The sequence below is a fragment of the Coffea arabica genome, chromosome 6e, assembly GCF_036785885.1.
Source record: "Coffea arabica cultivar ET-39 chromosome 6e, Coffea Arabica ET-39 HiFi, whole genome shotgun sequence".
NCBI lineage: Eukaryota > Viridiplantae > Streptophyta > Magnoliopsida > Gentianales > Rubiaceae > Coffea > Coffea arabica.
This window is the reverse complement of record NC_092321.1, coordinates 4403321-4422871: the sequence shown is the minus strand read 5'-3', so window position 1 is coordinate 4422871 and position 19551 is coordinate 4403321. Positions and strand designations below refer to the sequence as shown.

At 36.5% G+C, this 19551-nt stretch overlaps 2 protein-coding genes across 2 annotated transcripts; both read left to right on the top strand.

Moving 5' to 3' along the window:
* Positions 1–35: 35 nt before the first annotated feature.
* Positions 36–5580, top strand: LOC113694601 (transcription initiation factor TFIID subunit 12). Its single transcript, XM_027213445.2, has 8 exons — positions 36–1186; positions 1283–1435; positions 2365–2880; positions 3817–3891; positions 4547–4625; positions 4700–4764; positions 4917–4952; positions 5069–5580. The coding sequence occupies exons 1-8, from the start codon at positions 575–577 to the stop codon at positions 5201–5203; spliced, it is 1671 nt and encodes a 556-aa protein (XP_027069246.2). The 5' UTR covers positions 36–574; the 3' UTR covers positions 5204–5580.
* A 7476-nt stretch (positions 5581–13056) lies between these two features.
* Positions 13057–18681, top strand: LOC113697217 (uridine nucleosidase 1). Its single transcript, XM_027216733.2, has 9 exons — positions 13057–13603; positions 14642–14757; positions 14882–14941; positions 15172–15354; positions 15467–15571; positions 16072–16168; positions 16266–16373; positions 16495–16630; positions 18366–18681. Exons 1-9 carry the CDS (start codon positions 13471–13473, stop codon positions 18472–18474), a joined length of 1047 nt encoding a protein of 348 aa, XP_027072534.1. The 5' UTR covers positions 13057–13470; the 3' UTR covers positions 18475–18681.
* Positions 18682–19551: the final 870 nt, after the last annotated feature.

The window sequence follows — 19551 nt, the reverse complement described above, 5'->3', positions numbered from 1 at the left end:
TAGCAATTAAACCTAATCCCAAAGTTAACCTCAAAAGCCGGCAACTCTTGAGGCAATCTTGGAGACTTAACTACCCAACCCTCAAACCCCGTAGAAGCGATGTGGGACAACGGGAAGGTTAGTAGGGAAGCCTCTACTAGGCTTTAACTAAAAACCCACTTACCCCAGAATCCCCCCACCCCCCGATTTACGTCTTTTGTCTCTTTTTGTCAGACTTTTTCAAGTTAGCAATTAAATCTAATCCCAAAGTTAACCTCAAAAGCCGGCAACTCTTGAGGCAACCTTGGAGACTTAATTACCCAACCCTCACTCAAACCCCTTAGAAGCGAAAAAACTGTCAGGGATTTGGAACCCAACATTTTTACATTAACTGTCCTGTCAGTCATTTTATCACTTTTTACATACAATAAACAAACAAAACACCCAAAAAAAGTAAAAATAAAAGTAAAAGCACAAACAGGGAAGAGGCGACGAACCAAAAAACAATAAAAACGATTTTTAAAAAAAAAAAAAAAAGGCCTAAGGGCATACAAATATAGACGCTAAAATCCAAACAGGCCACAGCGCTGATTCAATGGAGCAGCAGACGCCAACACCACCGCCTTCCACTCCTCAACCACCGGAACTTCCGCAGCAACCACCACCATCACCCTCTCCTCCTACGCCAACAACCACAGCTTCCACCGCCTCATCGTCCGCCGCTCTTCCACCACCCATCACCGCCACCACCTCCACCTCTTCACTCCCTTCCACAACCACATCACCTCCTCTACTTTCTTTGCCTTCTCCTTCCCAAAACCCTCAACCCCCAACATCCACCCCAACCCCCAACACCCAAACAAGACCAGCAGCAGCAGCAGCCTTCAATAGAGCCTGGCAACAACCTACCCCTATATCACACTTCGCACTCCCTCCTCCTCCTCTTCCTCTTCCCCCTCATCATCATTCTTCTTCTTCTTCTGCTTCTTCTACTGCTTCTGCATCCAATTCTTCTTCTTCTTCTTCTTTACTTGTGCCGCCGCCACCGAGGGGCGGGATGGCCATTGGGGTTCCCGCCCATCACCCGGGCACTCCTCCGCCCCCGCCGACTTCCTTTTCATCACTCACTCCGCCTTCTTTTGTGCAACCCTTTGGTGGTTTGGGCCGCAATGTGACTGATTCTGGGCCTACTTCAAGCTCTTCTCAGGTACCGTCTATAATTTATTGGACTTCAAAATTTGTCTGTAAATATGTGAAACTGTCATGTATTTGCTAGATATATTTATTGTAGTGCAATGTATAGGTGAGGCCAACTGTGGGAGGAATGCAGGGAATAGGAATGATGGGAACGTTGGGTTCAAGTTCCGCAATGCGGCCACCAGGGGTTCCGGTTAGGCCTGTGCAGTCATCCCCTAGACCGCAGTCAAGTCCCAGTATCCAGTCCCCTGCTACACAGGTCTGTGCAAGTATTTCAAGAGCTAAGTTTATCCTCTTTCATCACGTGGGATGGTTTGATACTTGTGATTTGCTCAGTGGTTTCCTGGTGATGTTGTGAATTAATTTGTCTGGGAAGTAGATATTATGCTGCCCTTTGAATTTCAATATTTGAGTGTGATGCTTTTGTGAACATCCTAAGTCCAGACTAAGAAATAGTGGACGTTTTATACTACATTGTCACCTTGGAATTTAAAGTACCGAGTCTTAATGATATTCTGGAGGAAGAAACATTGTTATATTTTGGTTAATGCGTTGATGCAAAAGGAGATCTTTGATGAGATTAATTGGTTGAACACCGGTATCTTCCTTGTAATAATTCCTTTGGAGTGCTACTTACTTTATTAATTAGTAAAATGCAAATTATCAGCCAAAACGAAAGAATGAAAGGAGGAGAGTGCGGCCATTCCTTCTTATGGCCCAAAAGGGATCTTCTGCATCATTTCAGTTTATTACTACTGACAAACAGGATGAGATCCAATCTCTGACCACGTTGTGCAAAACAAAAATAATAAATACTAAATCATGATAAAAAAAAATACATCTGTAATCTCTTTGCATATCAAGAAGCTAATTTATTGCTCAGAGCTAATGAAATGCACTGTTGGTTATCTAAATTAAAGGAACATGATAGGTGCTTAAGCTGAAACTGCTTGACATCTCAGACAGAAGTCTCTCCTGTTATTTTCCTGAAAAGAAAATTCATTCCAACTAATATTGGTCCTTTCCCTAGTCATGTGTTCTTTCTATTGTTAGACAGTTGCTTGATGGATGTGTTAGTGTGCATTTTAAATTGGTTACAAGCTATCTGCATCCATGACTTGGGATTTTGAAAAGTAGGGCATCTGTTGTGGCTATGTTGTTGCTTATTCTTGTCTCCTCCACTGGCAGAATTTTCAGGGTCATGGCATGTTAAGAGTTTCATCAGTAGGATCTCCAGGATCACCGTCACCTGGTAGTTCGCAGAGTCCACAGCCTCAGAATCAACCCTGGTTGAATTCTGGATCACAGGTTAAGCCTCCTTTGCCACCATCAAGGCCACAGGTTAGCCCGCAATCCATGCAGCAGCGATCTCATATTTCTCAACAGCATCACCATGCCATGACAACAACTTCCCAGCAACAGCAAGCATCTTCCTCACAACAATCTCAACAACCTTCTACCTCGGGGGCTGGGACTCAAGAGCATTATGGACAGCAACTTCCACAATCCAGGATTCAGCAATCTTTACCTAATCAACAGCAGATTGCAAGGAATCTGAGTTTGGGAACTCAAAGACCTTCTCATTCAACAATACCTTCCAGTCCAGTACAGCCTGGGCTCCCTAACCGGGCACCCAGTGCAGAACCTGAGGAATCTTGTAACAGGATATTAAGCAAGCGAAGCATTCAAGAACTAGTGTCCAACGTGAGCATTAACACTTAGTCTCTCTTTAACATTTTTATATTCTTTTTTACATCTTCTTTGACCTACTCAATCAATCTGTGCTAGCTTGAGTTAGACTTTTTCTGGCTGTTTCAAGGATCAGTATGGTTTTCATGCAATTGTTTTGGAAATATGATCAAGTTCTTGCCTCTTTTGTTCAATGGTTTGCCTTTTTTCAGCCCACTCTTCTCAAAGTAGCAAATGGTGAATTTTGCTACAATTTTGGGTTTGTCAGCTTCTTGTTGGCTTAAGTTGTTAGGAGTTTCTGAATGTATTCATGGTGCCTGCTGCCCAGTCCTCATGGGAACAATGAGAAATTTAAAAATCTGGATTTGTCATACCTAGTCAAACTGTGTATCTGTTGCCATGTATCGATCCTTTAGTTTAATATTTTAACTATTCAAATCCATTTTTTTCTTCTGAAGTGGGACAATTAGGATGTCCTAGAATGGCCAGTATCAGAATTCAGAAGATGTGATGTCCCTGTCATGCTTGATCACATGCTGAATGTTGTCCTCTATAACATTTGATTCTATGCAACCTACATTATGGTTGCAGCTAGCCAAAGTGTGATTACTGTGATTTGAGTGGTGAAACTTGCAATTAATCCATCCTTAGATTGCATGGGTGAGGAGAAGTTGGAGCAAATTTTGCTTGCCTTCTTTATTTTGCATCTGATATTCTTCTCAGTTCCTTTTTCTCTTTTTATGTTATTTGCTTGAAAAGGTCTATATATGAATTTGTAGATTGTAAATTGTGCAGTCTGACTTTGGCATTGCCTTGTTCATACACTGGATATGAGGGCACTGTTGAGTTGTTTCTGCATACATCAGCATTTTTGCTTCTTTGTTGATTGTATGCATGTGCTAGTGGCTTTCCTCTGTGATGGGCACTGTGATTCACTCCACTCTTGGATAGGTTGATGCATCAGAAAAATTAGATCCAGAAGTTGAAGACATTCTTGTGGATATTGCAGAGGATTTTGTGGACTCTGTAAGTTGACACTGTTTGCTTTTTCTCCGGCATGCTTGACCTCTTGACTTAATTTAAGTTTTAGTGTATTCTGGCAGTAAACAACATTTTGGAATGTTTACAATCCCAAATTGGCGACTTTCTTTGCATGAAATATATTAACTGGAGGCATTGGATTTTTGAAATACGTGTTCCACTTGTATGGTAAATAAAGAGAATATTATATCATGATTGCTCAAACTGTCAATCCTATGACTGTTTGGAGAAATAGGGTGAACTAAGCTTTCTTCCATATTCAGAAGCAATATATTGTCTCTGTCTCTTTTTTAGATCACATAGCAAACCTATTCTTTTCCCTCGTATATAACTTGTCAGGTTAGATATTTTGGAACTGTGCTCTTTTGAGCAGTAGATGGGTGGTTACATTCCCTAATTAGGTTCTTTTCAATGGGAAGTTGCCAAGTATCTATAGAAAATGCTACTTAAACTAGGTGAATTTCAAAGAAGCCCTTCTTTGAAATTGGAAAATTAGTGGCTGGCTAAATATTATTCTCAACATGTCTGATAGAATCTTACCTGCATTAAGTGATCTTCTTGTTGTTTACTATTATGCTTACCAGTGACTTATGATTGATTTCTTTTATTTTCTTTAATATCCGGTTTTTACCTTTACCAGATTACGACATTTGGTTGTTCATTGGCTAAACATCGCAAATCTGCCACATTGGAAGCAAAGGACATTCTTCTACATCTCGGTTAGTTTTGGAATTCCCTTCATGGCGGTTGACCAAAATGCAGTTTTTAACACTCTGTCAATCCTTTCATTCAGAAAGAAACTGGAACACGACTCTTCCAGGATTCAGTGGAGATGAGATTAAGACGTATAAAAAGCCGGTAAAACATTTTGACTGCTCTTTTTGTGCTGGCAGCCTATAACTTATTTTGTCTCTAGAGTTTAACATGAAATATATACACTTTGGTCAAATTTTGGTTTATGACATAGCTTTGAGAGCTTTTCTGATGCTGATCATCTTATGGTTTTGCAGTTTACAAGTGATATTCATAGAGAGCGACTTGCAGTGGTATGTACTGCTTCATTTTCTATTGTGATTGTAGACACTTTTCCGTGTTTATACATGAATTCACACATAGAGACAGCATTACCTCGTGTTTTTGACAAATCTATCTCCTTTGACAGATTAAGAAATCAGTTTTGGCTGGTGAGACATTGAATTCTAGGAGCTCTGCTGGACAAGCGGGTGGACATCCTAAGGGTCATTTAGCTAAAGGTCCTACAAGTATTGTGGGTTCCCCCCCTGACAAAAGGACGTGAACCTGGATGAGGAACCTTTGAACTGCTGGTTCCATGGGATGGAGTAAGGGTTGTCGCTTTTCTCAAGTTTCCTGAGTGAGGCAGGCTTTTTGCACCACCATGAACCTGAGCTTCTAACTAAAGAGGAATCAAGTTTATTTATGCTAATTGGTGTGATTATTTGGGGATTAGATTTTCATTTCTTCTTTATCAATATTAGCATCCCCTCATTTCCACCTGTTGTATCTATGTATGGTGCTATTAGATATCCAGAGTTAGTGGAACACAGCTTGATGAGTTTTATTCTAAGTTTAACCATGTCAAACCACTGTATCATGTTTCTTCCAAGAATTCTGTAGCAGAAAAAAAGACAATTGTGAGAACATTTTGCATTTGAAGTGCATGTGCAGAATGTTCTGATAGATGCATATCATTTTTGAGCTTCGTTATCAAATCTACATGGGCATTGTTGACTTAATTCATAACCAAGAAGATGAATCGTTACTTTAAGCTTGCATTTCTGCTACCTCAAGCGACAGAACTCTAATGCTTACATCCAACTTCTTACTGAGCTTCTGTTCTTGTTTGCTTAACCTCTTGCAATTTATTATTCCTTTTTTAAAAAAGTCTTTTTAAAAAGTTGAGAGTTTGGATAACTAAATTTTGTTTTTCTAAATGACCACTAGGTGTTGCTTCTAAAATTCGTTTGTTACAGCTGAAAAGAAGCTGTGAAAGCAAATGCAAAAATCAAATAAGAGCACCTTAGTGCAACTTAAAGGTGCTAAATGCAATGATTAAATCAACTGGGATTATGCCCTGAAGGGGAAGGATTGGCTATCTTGTGTTTCGTTGCGCATTTGTCTTTTGCACAAGCAATTTATATTCTGTCGGTTCCACCCTGGTTCATTTTGATTTATGTGCAGAGGTTTGTTCTAGCAGTTGAAGCCCAAGGCAATTTTGTCCACCCGGTGTTTTAGTTGATTTTGTCTTCAAAAAATCACAATGAAGGAGTGGGATTCTGGCACAAACTTTGCTCTTTTAAGTTCCTCAAGGAATTGTATAGTTTTAAGCACACTGTACTTTGTCTTACAGGTTCCTTATTCTTCCAATGACTGCAGGACCATTTTGAAGAGCGTGATCTTGATGAAGGGGCTTGATACTAACAGGAATTTGTGGACAAGATGAGGCAGAAAAAGAAAAAGGGAATTTTCATAGCTTTTTTATCATTAAACTTGAAGATCCTGCTAGGGATTTTTGGAAAATTGTAATTTGACTCCGGTCTGCCTTGCATTTTAGCGGGCATTTTAGGTTTAATGTTTGCCTAGATAGAATTAGCTCCTCAGACCAACGTATTTGAGTAGTTCTGGGATGCTATTTATTCTAACAAGCGAAGGCGAAACATTTAAATTTTTTTCAATCTTAACGTGGCTCTCCTCCAGAAACAGATTGGCATTTGTGCTTCCCAGAAGGAATGATGGGTTGGATGCTTGTATTTTTTCTTGCAAAGATTATGACCTGTTCCCGGGGGCCGGATTTAAGGTGGGGGTACTGGGGGCACGCCTCCACTGTCCCCTTAAATTCCTATAATACTTATACAATTTTAAGTGTATCCCTAGAGTTTTTTTTAGAAAGGAAGGACGTGGGGCACAAATTTCATTTGAAATAAGTTAAAAAAAGCCTTTTCATTTTAACTAGTAAGTACCAATCATATTATTCACTTTCTTTGGATCCCACTCCCCAATTTCCCTTCCCTCCTCTGGCCCCCCATTTTTCCCCCACAATGGAGAGTCACTACCTTCCACAACCAAACAGCTAGCTACTCTTTCCCTCGATCAATTCATCCAATCATATCATTCACTTTCTTTGTCTCCACTTCCCAATTTCCCTTCCCCCCATTTTCCCTCCACAACCAGAGTCATTCTTACTTCCACAACCAAATTAGTTATCAAAATATAAAAACTCGCAGTGAATTAGTTTGTTTTTGAAATAAAATTATTATAAAATTAATAATTTTGAATTTATCTTTTTATGTTTTTCATGGAATATATGTATCATTTGTACTTGTTGGTGAATTTTTTTTTTTTTTTTGCTTAAAAAACTAGAAGAATAGTAGGTAAAAAATTTTAGTATTGCTTTTGCCCTCATTAATTTTTTGGGAGAACTGCATCAATCGTCCCTCACATATTATAGATGTGAAAATTTAGTCCCTCAGAACAAAAATGATCAAATTTAGTGCCTAACAAATAAAAAACGATCATCTTTAATCCTTTTTCACTTTTCCAAACAAATTTTGGCCGGAACTCATTGGATCCACATGCAATGCCCAATTTTTAAAGGGTAAAAATGACAAATCACTGACCAATTATGCGAAGGACCAATTTTGCAAACCTTTAGTTAAACATTCATTAAAAAAAAAACATAAAAACTAACCCACCATTATTTGCAATTCATCTCAACCCAAAACAAACCCGAATTGCAAACTCCCAACTGATTGAAATTCATCTGAAGGAAATTGATGATTGAAGACTTGTAAGAGAAAGGCTAACCAAGCTAATGAATGAAAAAGACAACACCAGAATTCCAGATTACGATATGTATTTTTTAATCCTAAACCAAAGAATTTGCAGCAATGGTTGTAATTGAAGCAGCAGCATTTTTCATACTTTCTTCTTCCTCTTCCTTCCCGTCAACTTCCCCTAAATGCTCTTTACACTTCCTTAAACTTCCCATTTTCACCTGTGCCTTTTCTTTTTTCTTAAAATGTTCACTATTTCCCCTCCCTCCACTGCACTCACGATAAAACCAAGATTCCAAATATACTCAACCTCTACAGTTGAAGAAGTTGTTACAGTAGAAGAAAAAACAGAGCCAACCGAAGGAAAAATAGAGTCAATCCCACAAACCAATCAGAAAAGAAAGCTTTTTGTGCTAAATTTGCCATGGTCTTTCACCGTTGCTAATATCAAGAACCTCTTTGCTGAATGCGGCACTGTTACTGATGTTGAGGTACTTCCATGAGTTTGGTATTTCTATTAAAGAATTTACTTTGGATACTTTTGTTGAAGTTGAAGAAATGATTTTAGTTGGTTGTTCTTTTTTCTTTTGGGTCTGAATTTGTTATTGAAGTGACATTAAATCGTGGGTTTTGTTTGTCCTACATAATTTGTTAATGAAGTGATTTTTAAATGGTGGGTCTTGTTTATCTCGATGAATTTGTTAAAGGAGTCATTTTGAATCATGTTTTCTATTTTTTTTTCTTGGATGAATTTGTTGAAGAAGTGATTTTGAGGGGTGGTTTTTGTTTTTCTTGGATGTGGCAAGTTATAAAGCAAAAAGATGATAAAAACAAGGGCTTTGCATTTGTGATAATGGCTTCTGGGAAGAAGCTCAGGCGGCCATTAAGAAATGAAAGCGGTGGATAAATTTGGACGGCAAGAACTTTATACTAGTGCTAGTATCAGTACATGCTTTTTTATCAGAGATTGATTTTAGTAAATTACTTATTTACTTGAGCACGATGGTGAGATTTATTAAGGCCAATGCTATACTGTTTGAATTGCTTGGTATTAAGGCCTTGTTTGGATTGCGGTTTTTCGTCGGAAAATTACGTCGTTTTCCGTGATCACATTTCCCTATTACCTTTTTTCCTCACATACATCAAATCGCTACAATAATTTTTCCATGAAAAATCATGAAAAATGCAATCCAAACACAACCTAAGATTTTGGGTTGAGATGAATTGCAAATAATGGTGGGTTAATTTTTATGTTTTTTTTAATGAATGTTTAACTAAAGTTTTGCAAAGTTGGTCCTTGGCATAATTGGTCAACGGTGATTTGTCAAATTTACCCTTTAAAAATTGGGCATTGCAAGTGGACCCAATGAATTCCGGCCAAAATTTGTTCGGAAAAGTGAAAAAGGATTAAAGGTAATCATTTTTTATTTGTTAGGCACTAAATCTGATCATTTTTGTTTTGAAGGACTAAATTTTCACATCTGTAATATGTGAGGGACGATTGGTGCAGTTCTCCCTAATTTTTTCTGGCTCTGCCCCTGCCTGTTCCTCTTGTTTAATTGGGTTTTTTTGTTTTTTTGTTTACATGTTTGTTTATCAACCGGAAAGGAACAGGTGAAACTGCGTAGATATAGACTACAGCCTGCGATTATATCGCTGCAAGTGCAGGAAAAATTAATTCGCATTCAATAAACTTATTTTGCTTAGTTAATTGGGAGAATGAGACCGATCGTCCCTCACATATCGCTGATGTGAAAATTTAGTGCCCTAGAATAAAAATGATTAGTTTTAGTCCCTAACAAACAAAAAATGATCACATTTAGTCCATTTCACTTTTCCAAGCAGATTTTGACCAGAACTTACAGGGCCGACATGACGTGGCCAATTTTTAAAGGGTAAAAATGAAAAATCAACTTGATCAGAATTTTGAGGGACTAATGGTGCATATCTTTAGTTAAATATTCATTAAAAATTATATAACTAACCCACCATTACTAACAATTCATCTCAACCCAAAACAACCCTAATTGCAAACTCACAGCAGCTGATTGAAATTCATCTGAAGGAAATTGCTGATTGAAATGCCAAATATGTTGGGTTCAGAGATAATGATGCAACAAACGCAGACAGCCTTGGTGACCTTGGCGTGATCGACGGATGCAACTTCCACAATTTCTCCACCTTCCAGCTTTTGAGGCATCCTGACTTTGACGGAGAATGGGTTCTTCTTGGCTTCAATAATTGCACTACTGTTGTAGATCATGACAGCACCATTGTCGGTCAGCATTGCAAGTGTTCGTAAAATGCCTAAATGAAATGTCTGAAGCCGTGGAGCACTGGGGAAGGCTCTGCATTTGCCTCTTAAGAGCCGAAGTCTCCGAAAACCCAAGAAACTCAAACACCAAAGATAAGTCCTTAAAAATCATAAAATGCCAGTTTCTTCTTTGCCCCGATCATCAGCCGACCATGAGCAGAATCTTGAGCCCCATCAAAAGCCTTGTTTAGACATCACACTTCTATCACAAAATCTCACTGCTTTTGATCCAAAGAGTTTCTCAAAGACACATCCCATACAATCCATGCCTTCATCTCCTAAAACTTTTTATTATTTTGCCATTGTCCTGTTCAACAATCCTAGCTTGAAAGCGGCATAGTTTCTTCACGAAAGAAGGGAAATAGTCCAATGGCGTGTCACTGTAACAAGAAAAAGATGGAAACTTTGACAAACCATTTCAACCCCATCCCATTTTCACCCAAAAAAGTGCAGTCTTTAGATATTGCAAGCCACCAAAGTTTGCTCTCCACTTTAGGCCTATGGGATTTTTTCCATCTTGATTTTGACCAGGAACTCCAGACAGACTTGCTAGAATGTTTTGGGCGAGGAAGCACATTTTCATTTTTCATTTTTCATTTTTCTTTTTGCATTTATCTTTTATAGCACATTTGCTTGTTATTTTCTTGTCTTTAATCACGAATTTCCTTCGAAAGATTTTCAATCAACTAAGAGGAGTTTGCAATTATGGTTCGTTTTGGGTTGAGATGAATTAGAGATTTTCAAGTAATGGTGGAATAGTTTTTGTGTATTTTGATGAATATTTAACTAAATATCTGCTCCATTAGTCCCTCAAATTTCTGGTCAAGTTGATTTTTCATTTTTACCTTTTAAAAATTGGACACGTCATGTGGGCCCAGTAAATTCCGATCAAAATCTACTCGAAAAAGTAAAAATGGACTAAATGTGATTATTTTTTGTTTGTTAGGGACTAAAACTAATCATTTTCGTTCTACGGGACTAAATTTTCACATCAGCGATATGTAAGAGATGGTTGGTGCAATTCTCCCTAGTTAATTCAAGAAACATGATCGTGAAAGTAGTCTATGTGAATGGCCAGAAATTTGAGGCTTTTCGTGCATTTGCTATTGGGGAAATTTCGAGACGGCTGGGGCACTTGAGTAATTCCGTCGTATACCGGTGAGAAAGAAGTTTTGCATTCTAGACATTTCATTTATCCCAAAAATATTTTTAAAAAAAAAATAGGTGTGAAGATTTTTTTTTTTTTTTTAACGACGATAACATTCTTATAACCTAATTTATTCTATCGTATTTTAAAAGAAAAAGAATGTAAAGAGGTTATGTAAGAAATTAGAACCTAACCTATCATATCCTATTTTACAAGAAAAGAGAATTTAAAAAAATTATATAAGGAACTAACAGATTTATGGATCTGATTAGATCAAATAGATGCTCTCTCACACTTTCTTTGGCGCAGGTGAAATTCAAACTCTTAACTTACGATCCAAGCAGAAATTTAGTCGGTGGATGGGTGCGAAGACTAAATAGCGTCCATGGTCCTAACGTGGAGCCGAGTCAGCCCACGGCAGTCAGCACTGCATTTCGTGTTTAATTAACTAGCAATTATTGTGTGGGCCACGGGGAGGCGTGTAAATTGTACTATCTAATTATCAAATACAATGGGATCACGTAGTTTAGATAAGATGACTGGATTTATTATTAATCGTAAAAAACAACTGAAAAAAAAATGGTGAAAAACAACTGAAGACTAAGATGAGCCCTTGGCGGAGCATTTTTGGTTATTAGGATTATGAATTATTAATTCCAGCCTCCAGTCATCTTTTATTCGACAAAACTAAACAAACAACTTGGACGAATTAAGAAAACCGCATGCTAATTACGTAGTAACTATGCCCCTCCTCGTCCAATTGCGTATGCTTAGTTGCTTACACAAACCTCCTAACTTTTTGGTAGGGGTGTCAATTAGACATTATGAGCTAGAATTTGGCAAGCCCGAGCTTGACTCAAAAAATAGGCTTTCGGGTTTGGACCTAGATTAAAAGTTTCAATCTCGATTCATTATTTAATATGAGTTTTGGACTCATAGAGTGTTCGACTCAAGTTCATAATTAACTAGATAATTATACATAATATATTAATATTTTAATATTATAATCTGTATAACTATATATATTATATATATAATTTAGTATGCAATTTTATATATATAGAGACACAGAAATGAACTGGCCAGGTCTTAATTAGGTTTGAGTCTAATGAGTCATAAACTTGATTCACATTTAATTCAGATCTATTATTTAAGGTTAAACTCTGCCCGATCCTCTTAAACATAAGGCTTATTGGTCTTTTTTGCGGGTCGCACTTGAATTAACTCAACCTTATTGACAATTCTATTTTTTGGTATAGTTAAAAAAAGGAAAAAAATTAGGCGAAAAGTTTCTTTTCAGGTATCTAAGCAATATTAGTGGCAACTAAGGATAACATGATACACACACCCCATCCCAATTAAATCGCCAATATATGGTAGTATAGTTGTTAAGAACGGCCTACTTTTTTGTGCTGCTAATGTGAGAATTATGTTGGTGAACGATTAAAAATCTATGTAAGCATTCTATAATTTCGGAGTCATGTCCAGATCTCCAAAGCCACTCAAACTTAAAAAAAAAAAAAAACAAAAAAAACAAAAAACTATCCCAATTAATCCGCATATTAATCGATATGCTTAACAAGGAAGTAAGCATATTCTACTAACAAATCGACTATCACTAAGTGAGTTGAATGTTCGGAATTCGAGGACTCTGCCAAATGTCAATCATACTCAAGCCCCAATCCACGTTACTCTTGCCTAGAAATGTGACAGTCTGTAAACTATGTGGTTAATTTAGTTTGTCTTTATCCTCCTTTGCTAAACAAATAAAGTGGACGAGGGTATGGTCCAATCTTTAATGTTAGTTTAATCACTATTGATAAATTAGGTCCAACTAAGTATATTTATTTATTTTTGTTTTTGGTTTATCTGTTGCTGCCATTCCAAACACAAACATTAGGTAAACACAAAACAAGGAGGCGTGGTGCGCGATGGCGTTTTAAACAAAAAATTAGGAAACCCAAAAACAGTTTAGGAAAGAGGGCATTTCCATACCTTCTCGGCATCTTCCTCACCCAATTCCTACACTACTCTTCCTCCATCTTTCTTTCACCACTAGTTGTCTAGTCTCAAACAAGAGTTGTTTGTACTAGACAACTAGTACTTGGTTTTCTTTTCTCTTTGTTTGTTAATTACTATGAATTTGGTCCCCAGCGGCTGCGTCTTTGTTTTCCTATAATTCTCTAATTAAGTGTGTGCCTAAGGCCCGCACTCCAATCCCCCTCCCTGCTCAATTCTGCTTTCACACTCTCATCTACCAATTTTGTATTACTACTACCGGAAAGATTGCAATCAACTGTACTGTGAAAGGGATGTCCAATTCCCGTGTGGTTAATGGTGGGTGCGCTAATGGGTTGGTGATGGCTGATGCGTTGGCCGAAGATTTTGCCAATTCTGGTGCCATGAAGCGTCACAAGCTCATCATTGACACCGATCCTGGAATTGGTCAGCCTTTCTTGTACTAATTACTAACTCATGAGTTTCAGGATTTCCTTGCTTTTGTGTTTCGTTGTCTGAGTATAATACTAATATCAGTTTCAGATTGAGCCCAGCTCAATTAGTCTTGGAAAGTTGATTCGATTTACTGCAACTTTTTGATTTATAATGCGGTATCTTCCTCTGAGTTTGTGCGTTTCTTTCATTTTTGGTGGCTACAGTGGGCCTGGTTCTGGAATATAGTATTATGACAGCAAAGTTTGATTGAAAAAGTTACGTACTTTTGAATTAGGGAAAATGCTATGGCTTTCTAGATTCTTGTGGTTCTATAATCTATGTCTGTTATTCCATCCTTCGGCGTGCCATTTCTAATTTTTGGCATTTTCTTTTCCAAATTCTACCTCAACGGGAGAAAAGTTCCCTTTGTAGCGAAAAAAACATATGGACTAAAATCTATATATTTTGTCTTGCCTTTTATACCTCCTCCAATCGCACATAGATATATTATATAAACATCGTGTATTTTGTAAAGTGGGAGAGAAATTTTTTTTAAAAAAAATGGGAAGTAAATTTTGATATTGGAAATCTAAAGAAAAATTTAGTCTTTGAGTGCATTTTCTTCTTTACTCCAATCTTTCGTAATAGTGGAATTGAAATAAGCATTACTGATGATAATATATTCGTCTTTTGCTCAAGTTACAATATTCCTGGTTTCTCCATCTTCTTTTTTTTTTTTGGTGTTTTTTGTTGGAGGGGGGGGAGGGATTGGGGGCTTGGGGGTAGTTAGAGGTTTCGAGATGCTTTTTAAAGACTGTTGATCCTTATTCATGTACTTATTTTGGAATTATTAGATGGACTTATGTTAGGTTCAACGGACAATCCAGCAAAATATATTATCAATGAGCTTTTAGGTGATTAGTTTTACACAGTTAGATCACGTTTTGTTTAGCTTGTGCAAACACGTAAATAAGCCCCTATATTCCCACATCTCTGGCTGTTCTGATCTTTCGAACTTGAGATTGAAGTGTGAGTTTTGTTGATGTGCAGATGATAGCATGGCTATATTAATGGCATTCCAATCACCTGACTTGGATATATTGGGATTGACAACAATATATGGTAATGTAACTACTGAAGGTGCTACTCGCAATGCATTGCTTTTGGTATGTTATATCTGTACTTTAGTTCCTCTTCTGCATGGTTATTTATGCTCCCGAAATTTGCAATCTTTCCTGTTTTTGGATTGTGTACATGATCAAGTTCTGTTTTTAATGTGCAAAAGGATAGTGTGAGATTGCAGGATATCCAGGTGTGCCTGTAGCAGAGGGTAGCCCTGGACCTCTCAAGGTAACCACTTTGTGTCATTTGGGTCAATTAACTGTTTGGTTTTTTTTCTTGTGAGCATAGTCAGTGATCTATAGTTGATTATGATAACTCATAAATTATTGATGGCTACTTGGCTAATAGAATAACATTTGCTGTCAACTAAAAAAAAATTATTCAGTGTTAAGTATGCTTGTTCAGTTTTCAGCTTGAGTGGTGTATTTGATACATCCTGCTTATGCTCTTTCCTTTAGGGGGGGGCACCATGCATCGCAGACTTTGTTCATGGTTCAGATGGACTTGGCAACATATTTTTACCTCCTCCAAAATCTAAGAAGATTGAGAAAAGTGCATCTGAATTTTTGGTTGATAAAGTATCTGAATACCCTGGCGAAGTATCTATACTTGCATTGGGACCTCTAACCAATTTGGCATTGGTAAGTTTTTGGAAAATTTTTCCAGTGAAACTTGCCTTGTGAATTACTTTCTCTGCTTCAATTTCTACTTCATTTGCTTGCCTTACTACATGTTTATCTTTTCTTCATTTAGGCTTTCAAGCGGGACTCATCCTTTGCAAGCAAGGTGAAAAGAATTGTAATACTTGGTGGAGCTTTCTTCGCTTTGGGAAATGTCAATCCTGCTGCTGAATCAAATGTATGCAACACCAGCAGTGCCTTCTATTTGACTGCATTGATATGGAGATAGATCATTAACTCTTATCCCCTTTAGGGTGTGATAAATTTAAATTAGCATTTACAGTACTTTAGATGTCTAAATTGTTGTCGCAAAAATATGTTCATTTGCTATCAATTCCTTTAAATGTTAACACTGTTGAACAAATGGCTCATGTCTTGCTGTGTTTCTTTCCTCTTGACAAAGTCTGCTTGAGCTTCTGGTGCTCGTGCTCCTCCACCAATACAGGAATACTTGGGTTGATTCCGTGAATATGATATCTTCCCCTTCTTTAGTTAATTGATTTGAGAAATCTATTATCAACTAGTGAATGTTGTCTATTTATATTTCATTAACTGAACCATTGTCTTTTAGAGAAGATCTACTTGATTTCCTTTGTAAGACAAATTACTTCGGTGCAAAACATACAGTCTTTCAATTTCCAGTCAGTCAAATAATGTGTTCAAGCTTTTGACTTGCAGATTTATTGTGATCCTGAAGCAGCAGATGTTGTGTTCACTTCTGGGGCAAATGTTGATGTTGTTGGCATAAATATCACAACACAAGTCAAAATGACAGGTTTTTCTTCCCTTTCTATTTACCACTTGCCTATTTTCCCACCTGAATCTTTTCATTGGAAGTTACTCTCTCATAATTGTTGTCTTGTGAAGTTCAGATGCTGCCTTTGATGAACTAAGACAATCTCATGGAAAACATGCTCAATTTGTGTGTGACATTTGCAAATTCTACCGTGACTGGCATGTCAAATCTGACGGTGTCTATGGTAATTTGGCTGCTTACAACGCTAGTTTCAATTTGTCATTGACCTGCCTTATTTTCAAATTCTTTTTAGATCTTCTCTTTTTGATGGTTCACATATTAATGTTTAATACCGGCCTGCGCAGGAATTTTTCTTCACGACCCTGTTAGTTTTGTAGCTCTAGTCCGGCCTGATCTCTTCACATACAAGAAAGGGGTTGTGAGGGTTGAGACACAGGGTATCAGCGTGGGGCATACCCTGATGGACCAAGGGCTGAAAAAGTAAGCTTTACCTTGCTTGCTTTGCACTTCTCAAGTGCTTTTTTTTTTGGGAAACCCAAACTTTGGGTCGTCTCCCAACTTTTGGGCACGACACATTTGATGTTTGAATTAATAATTTTTGACCAATGTCATTCTCAAACGGTAATTTAGCCAATTTTTAACGGAACTAGTCACGTGAAAATCACATGACCGTTAAGTAAACTTAAATCACATTTTTAACAAAACCTGTCAGTTTCCCATAAAGAGCTAGTATGTTATGGGCAATTTATTATTTTTTTTTAACTTTCGCATATTTAATTTATGTTAAATACAAAACATATTAGTTTTCCTTTGAGCGTTACTTAACCAATTGTTCCTATAAAGAGCTGGTATATTTCTCATAAAGAGTTGGTACAAAACATATTACAAAACCTGTCAATTTTTCATAAAGAGCTGGTATGTTATGGGCAATTTATTATTATTTTTTAACTTTCACATATTTAATTTATGTTAAATACAAAACATACTAGTTTTCCTTTGGGCGCTATTTAACGAATTTTTTCTATAAAGAACTGGTATGTTTCCCATAAAGAGGTGGTACAAAACATATTACAAAACCTGCCAGTTTTCCATACAGAGCTGGTATGTTTTGGGCAATTTATTATTTTTTTTTAACTTTCACATATTTAATTTATGTTAAATACAAAACATACTAATTTTTCTTTGGGCGCTATTTAACCAATTTTTCCTATAAAGAACTGGTATGTTTCCCATAAAGAGGTGGTACAAAACATACTACAAAACCTGCTAGTTTTCCATAAATACTTGGTATGTTATGGGCAATTTATTATTATTTTTTAACTTTCATATATTTAATTTATGTCAAATACAAAACATATTAGTTTTTCTTGGTGCGCTAGTTAACCAATTTTTTTTATAAAGAGTTGGTATGTTTACCATAAAGAGTTGGTACAAAACATACTATAAAACCTGTCAGTTTTCCATAAAGAACTGGTATGTTATGGATAATTTATTATTTTTTTTAACTTTCACATATTTAATTTATATTAAATACAAAACATACTAGTTCAATGGGTAAAAATATGTTATGAATAACTCAAAGTTTATACTTTTAATAATTCAATGGGTAAAAATATGTTATGAATAATTGAAGGGCCAAATTTTTACTATTCAAATAGTTCAATGGCTGCTCAAATAATTTGCTCTTATATAAATAGTAAAAGTATGCAAAGTATATGTAATTTTTAAATTTTGAGGGGAGCTTTTTGTAACTATTAAAAATCTCAAGGGATGTTTGTGAAATTATCCCCTTTCATTTTTCATGCTGATTATTTCTTTTCTTGCTTATTTTTTATTTTATCCTTATTTTTAGCTTTCCCCCCCCCCCCCCCCCTCTTACGTACGGGACGCAAGTGTTTATTGATGAATGCTTAGTCAAAATTGCCAAAAGTTGACTAATTGCATTCAGGAAACTGGCAAGTTTTGTTAAAAATGTGATTTAAGTTTACTTAACGGTCATGTGATTTTCACGTGACTAGTTCCGTTAAAAATTGGCTAAATTGTCGTTTGAGGATGACATTGGTCAAAAATTATTAATTCGGACATCAAATGTGTCGTGTCCAAAAGTTGGGGGACGAAATGTGTCCTTACCCAGTTTGGGGATGAAAACCGGCATTTTCCCTTTTTTTTTTGGGTCGTAGGTTCTTGTTTAATTAACTTCAATACTCTGATACAGATGGAATTCAAGCAACCCATGGACAGGCCATTCACCTATTTCTGTAGCATGGACTGTTGATGTGGATGAAGTGCTAAACTATGTCATGAAAAGCTTGATGAAACCTTGACCATAAACATTACCTTTTTCTGTGCATGTTGGACCGGTCATGAAACTCCATTATGGATGGTTAATCGCTGCATATCTATGCGGCAATTGGGTACTTCTCTGTTCAAGATAGGGCAATGGTGGACTTATGCTGCTCATTATCTTTGATTTATTTACACCTGATACATGTTCATTTGATGACGTAATAAAAGATAATTTATCCGGGATATGTTGCAAGTATTCTTTATTAAAATTAGAGGTGGCAATTTGTTCCAAATCCCAATAGGTTACCTACGCCCATGGGGACTTTGGGCGATATGGGTACTGGAATTTGATGTTGGGTTTAAAATGGGACAAATCCCAATTGTACCCATTAATTGATGGGAAATTTTGGGAAATACTTGGGTACCCATTGGGTTCAAATAGCAAGGGCTCCGTTTGGATTAGTTATTTTTTGGAGTTTTTGTGAAATATTTTATTGTAGCAGTGTATATGAAAAATTTTTACTATAAATTTTTTTTGAAATATTTGATATACTAATATGGATGGGATGTTTTTTGAGTTATTATATATTACTGTAACATTGTATTTGAAAAAATTATTTTTTGAAAAAATAGCTAATCCAAACGGAGTCTTAGATTAAAAAATTATCTTTAACAATTTTTATAGTCATACCAGTGAATATAAACTAGCAGTCTTCCTAGTTATTATTCACAAGAATTTCCAACATTTCAGTCAGTTTAGACCTGTCATCCTTGGACAATGATGAGTATAAATATTCAACACCCTAAGTGCCTTGGCCATCTTGATATATATTGAAATATGGCTGTATATCTATCTTTTCCTTTATTGTTAATCCAATTTTTGGTCGGAATCTTGAGTATAAAGCACTTGCATGTTTATTTAATAAAACTAAAAGAAATTTAATAAATAAAAAATTAAAGTTATATAAAAAATTAAAAATAAATTAAAGGAAAAAATATATAAAAAATAGATTTGGGTATTGGGCGGGATCAATCTAAACCCATCCCAAAGTGATCCCGCCCAAGTTAGTCCCAAAACACATATGGGTAAGGTTGGGCCCAAACCCATATGACTC

Excerpts from the sequence above, each read along its gene's own strand:
- LOC113694601 (XM_027213445.2), top strand. The coding sequence starts at position 575 with ATGGAGCAGCAGACGCCAACACCACCGCCTTCCACTCCTCAACCACCG. Across the intron at positions 1,436-2,364 it reads TCCAGTCCCCTGCTACACAG|AATTTTCAGGGTCATGGCAT; the intron begins GTCTGTGCAAGT and ends CTCCACTGGCAG. Across the intron at positions 4,765-4,916 it reads TTAAGACGTATAAAAAGCCG|TTTACAAGTGATATTCATAG; the intron begins GTAAAACATTTT and ends ATGGTTTTGCAG.
- LOC113697217 (XM_027216733.2), top strand. The coding sequence starts at position 13,471 with ATGTCCAATTCCCGTGTGGTTAATGGTGGGTGCGCTAATGGGTTGGTG. Across the intron at positions 13,604-14,641 it reads TGACACCGATCCTGGAATTG|ATGATAGCATGGCTATATTA; the intron begins GTCAGCCTTTCT and ends GTTGATGTGCAG. Across the intron at positions 16,374-16,494 it reads CAAATCTGACGGTGTCTATG|GAATTTTTCTTCACGACCCT; the intron begins GTAATTTGGCTG and ends CGGCCTGCGCAG.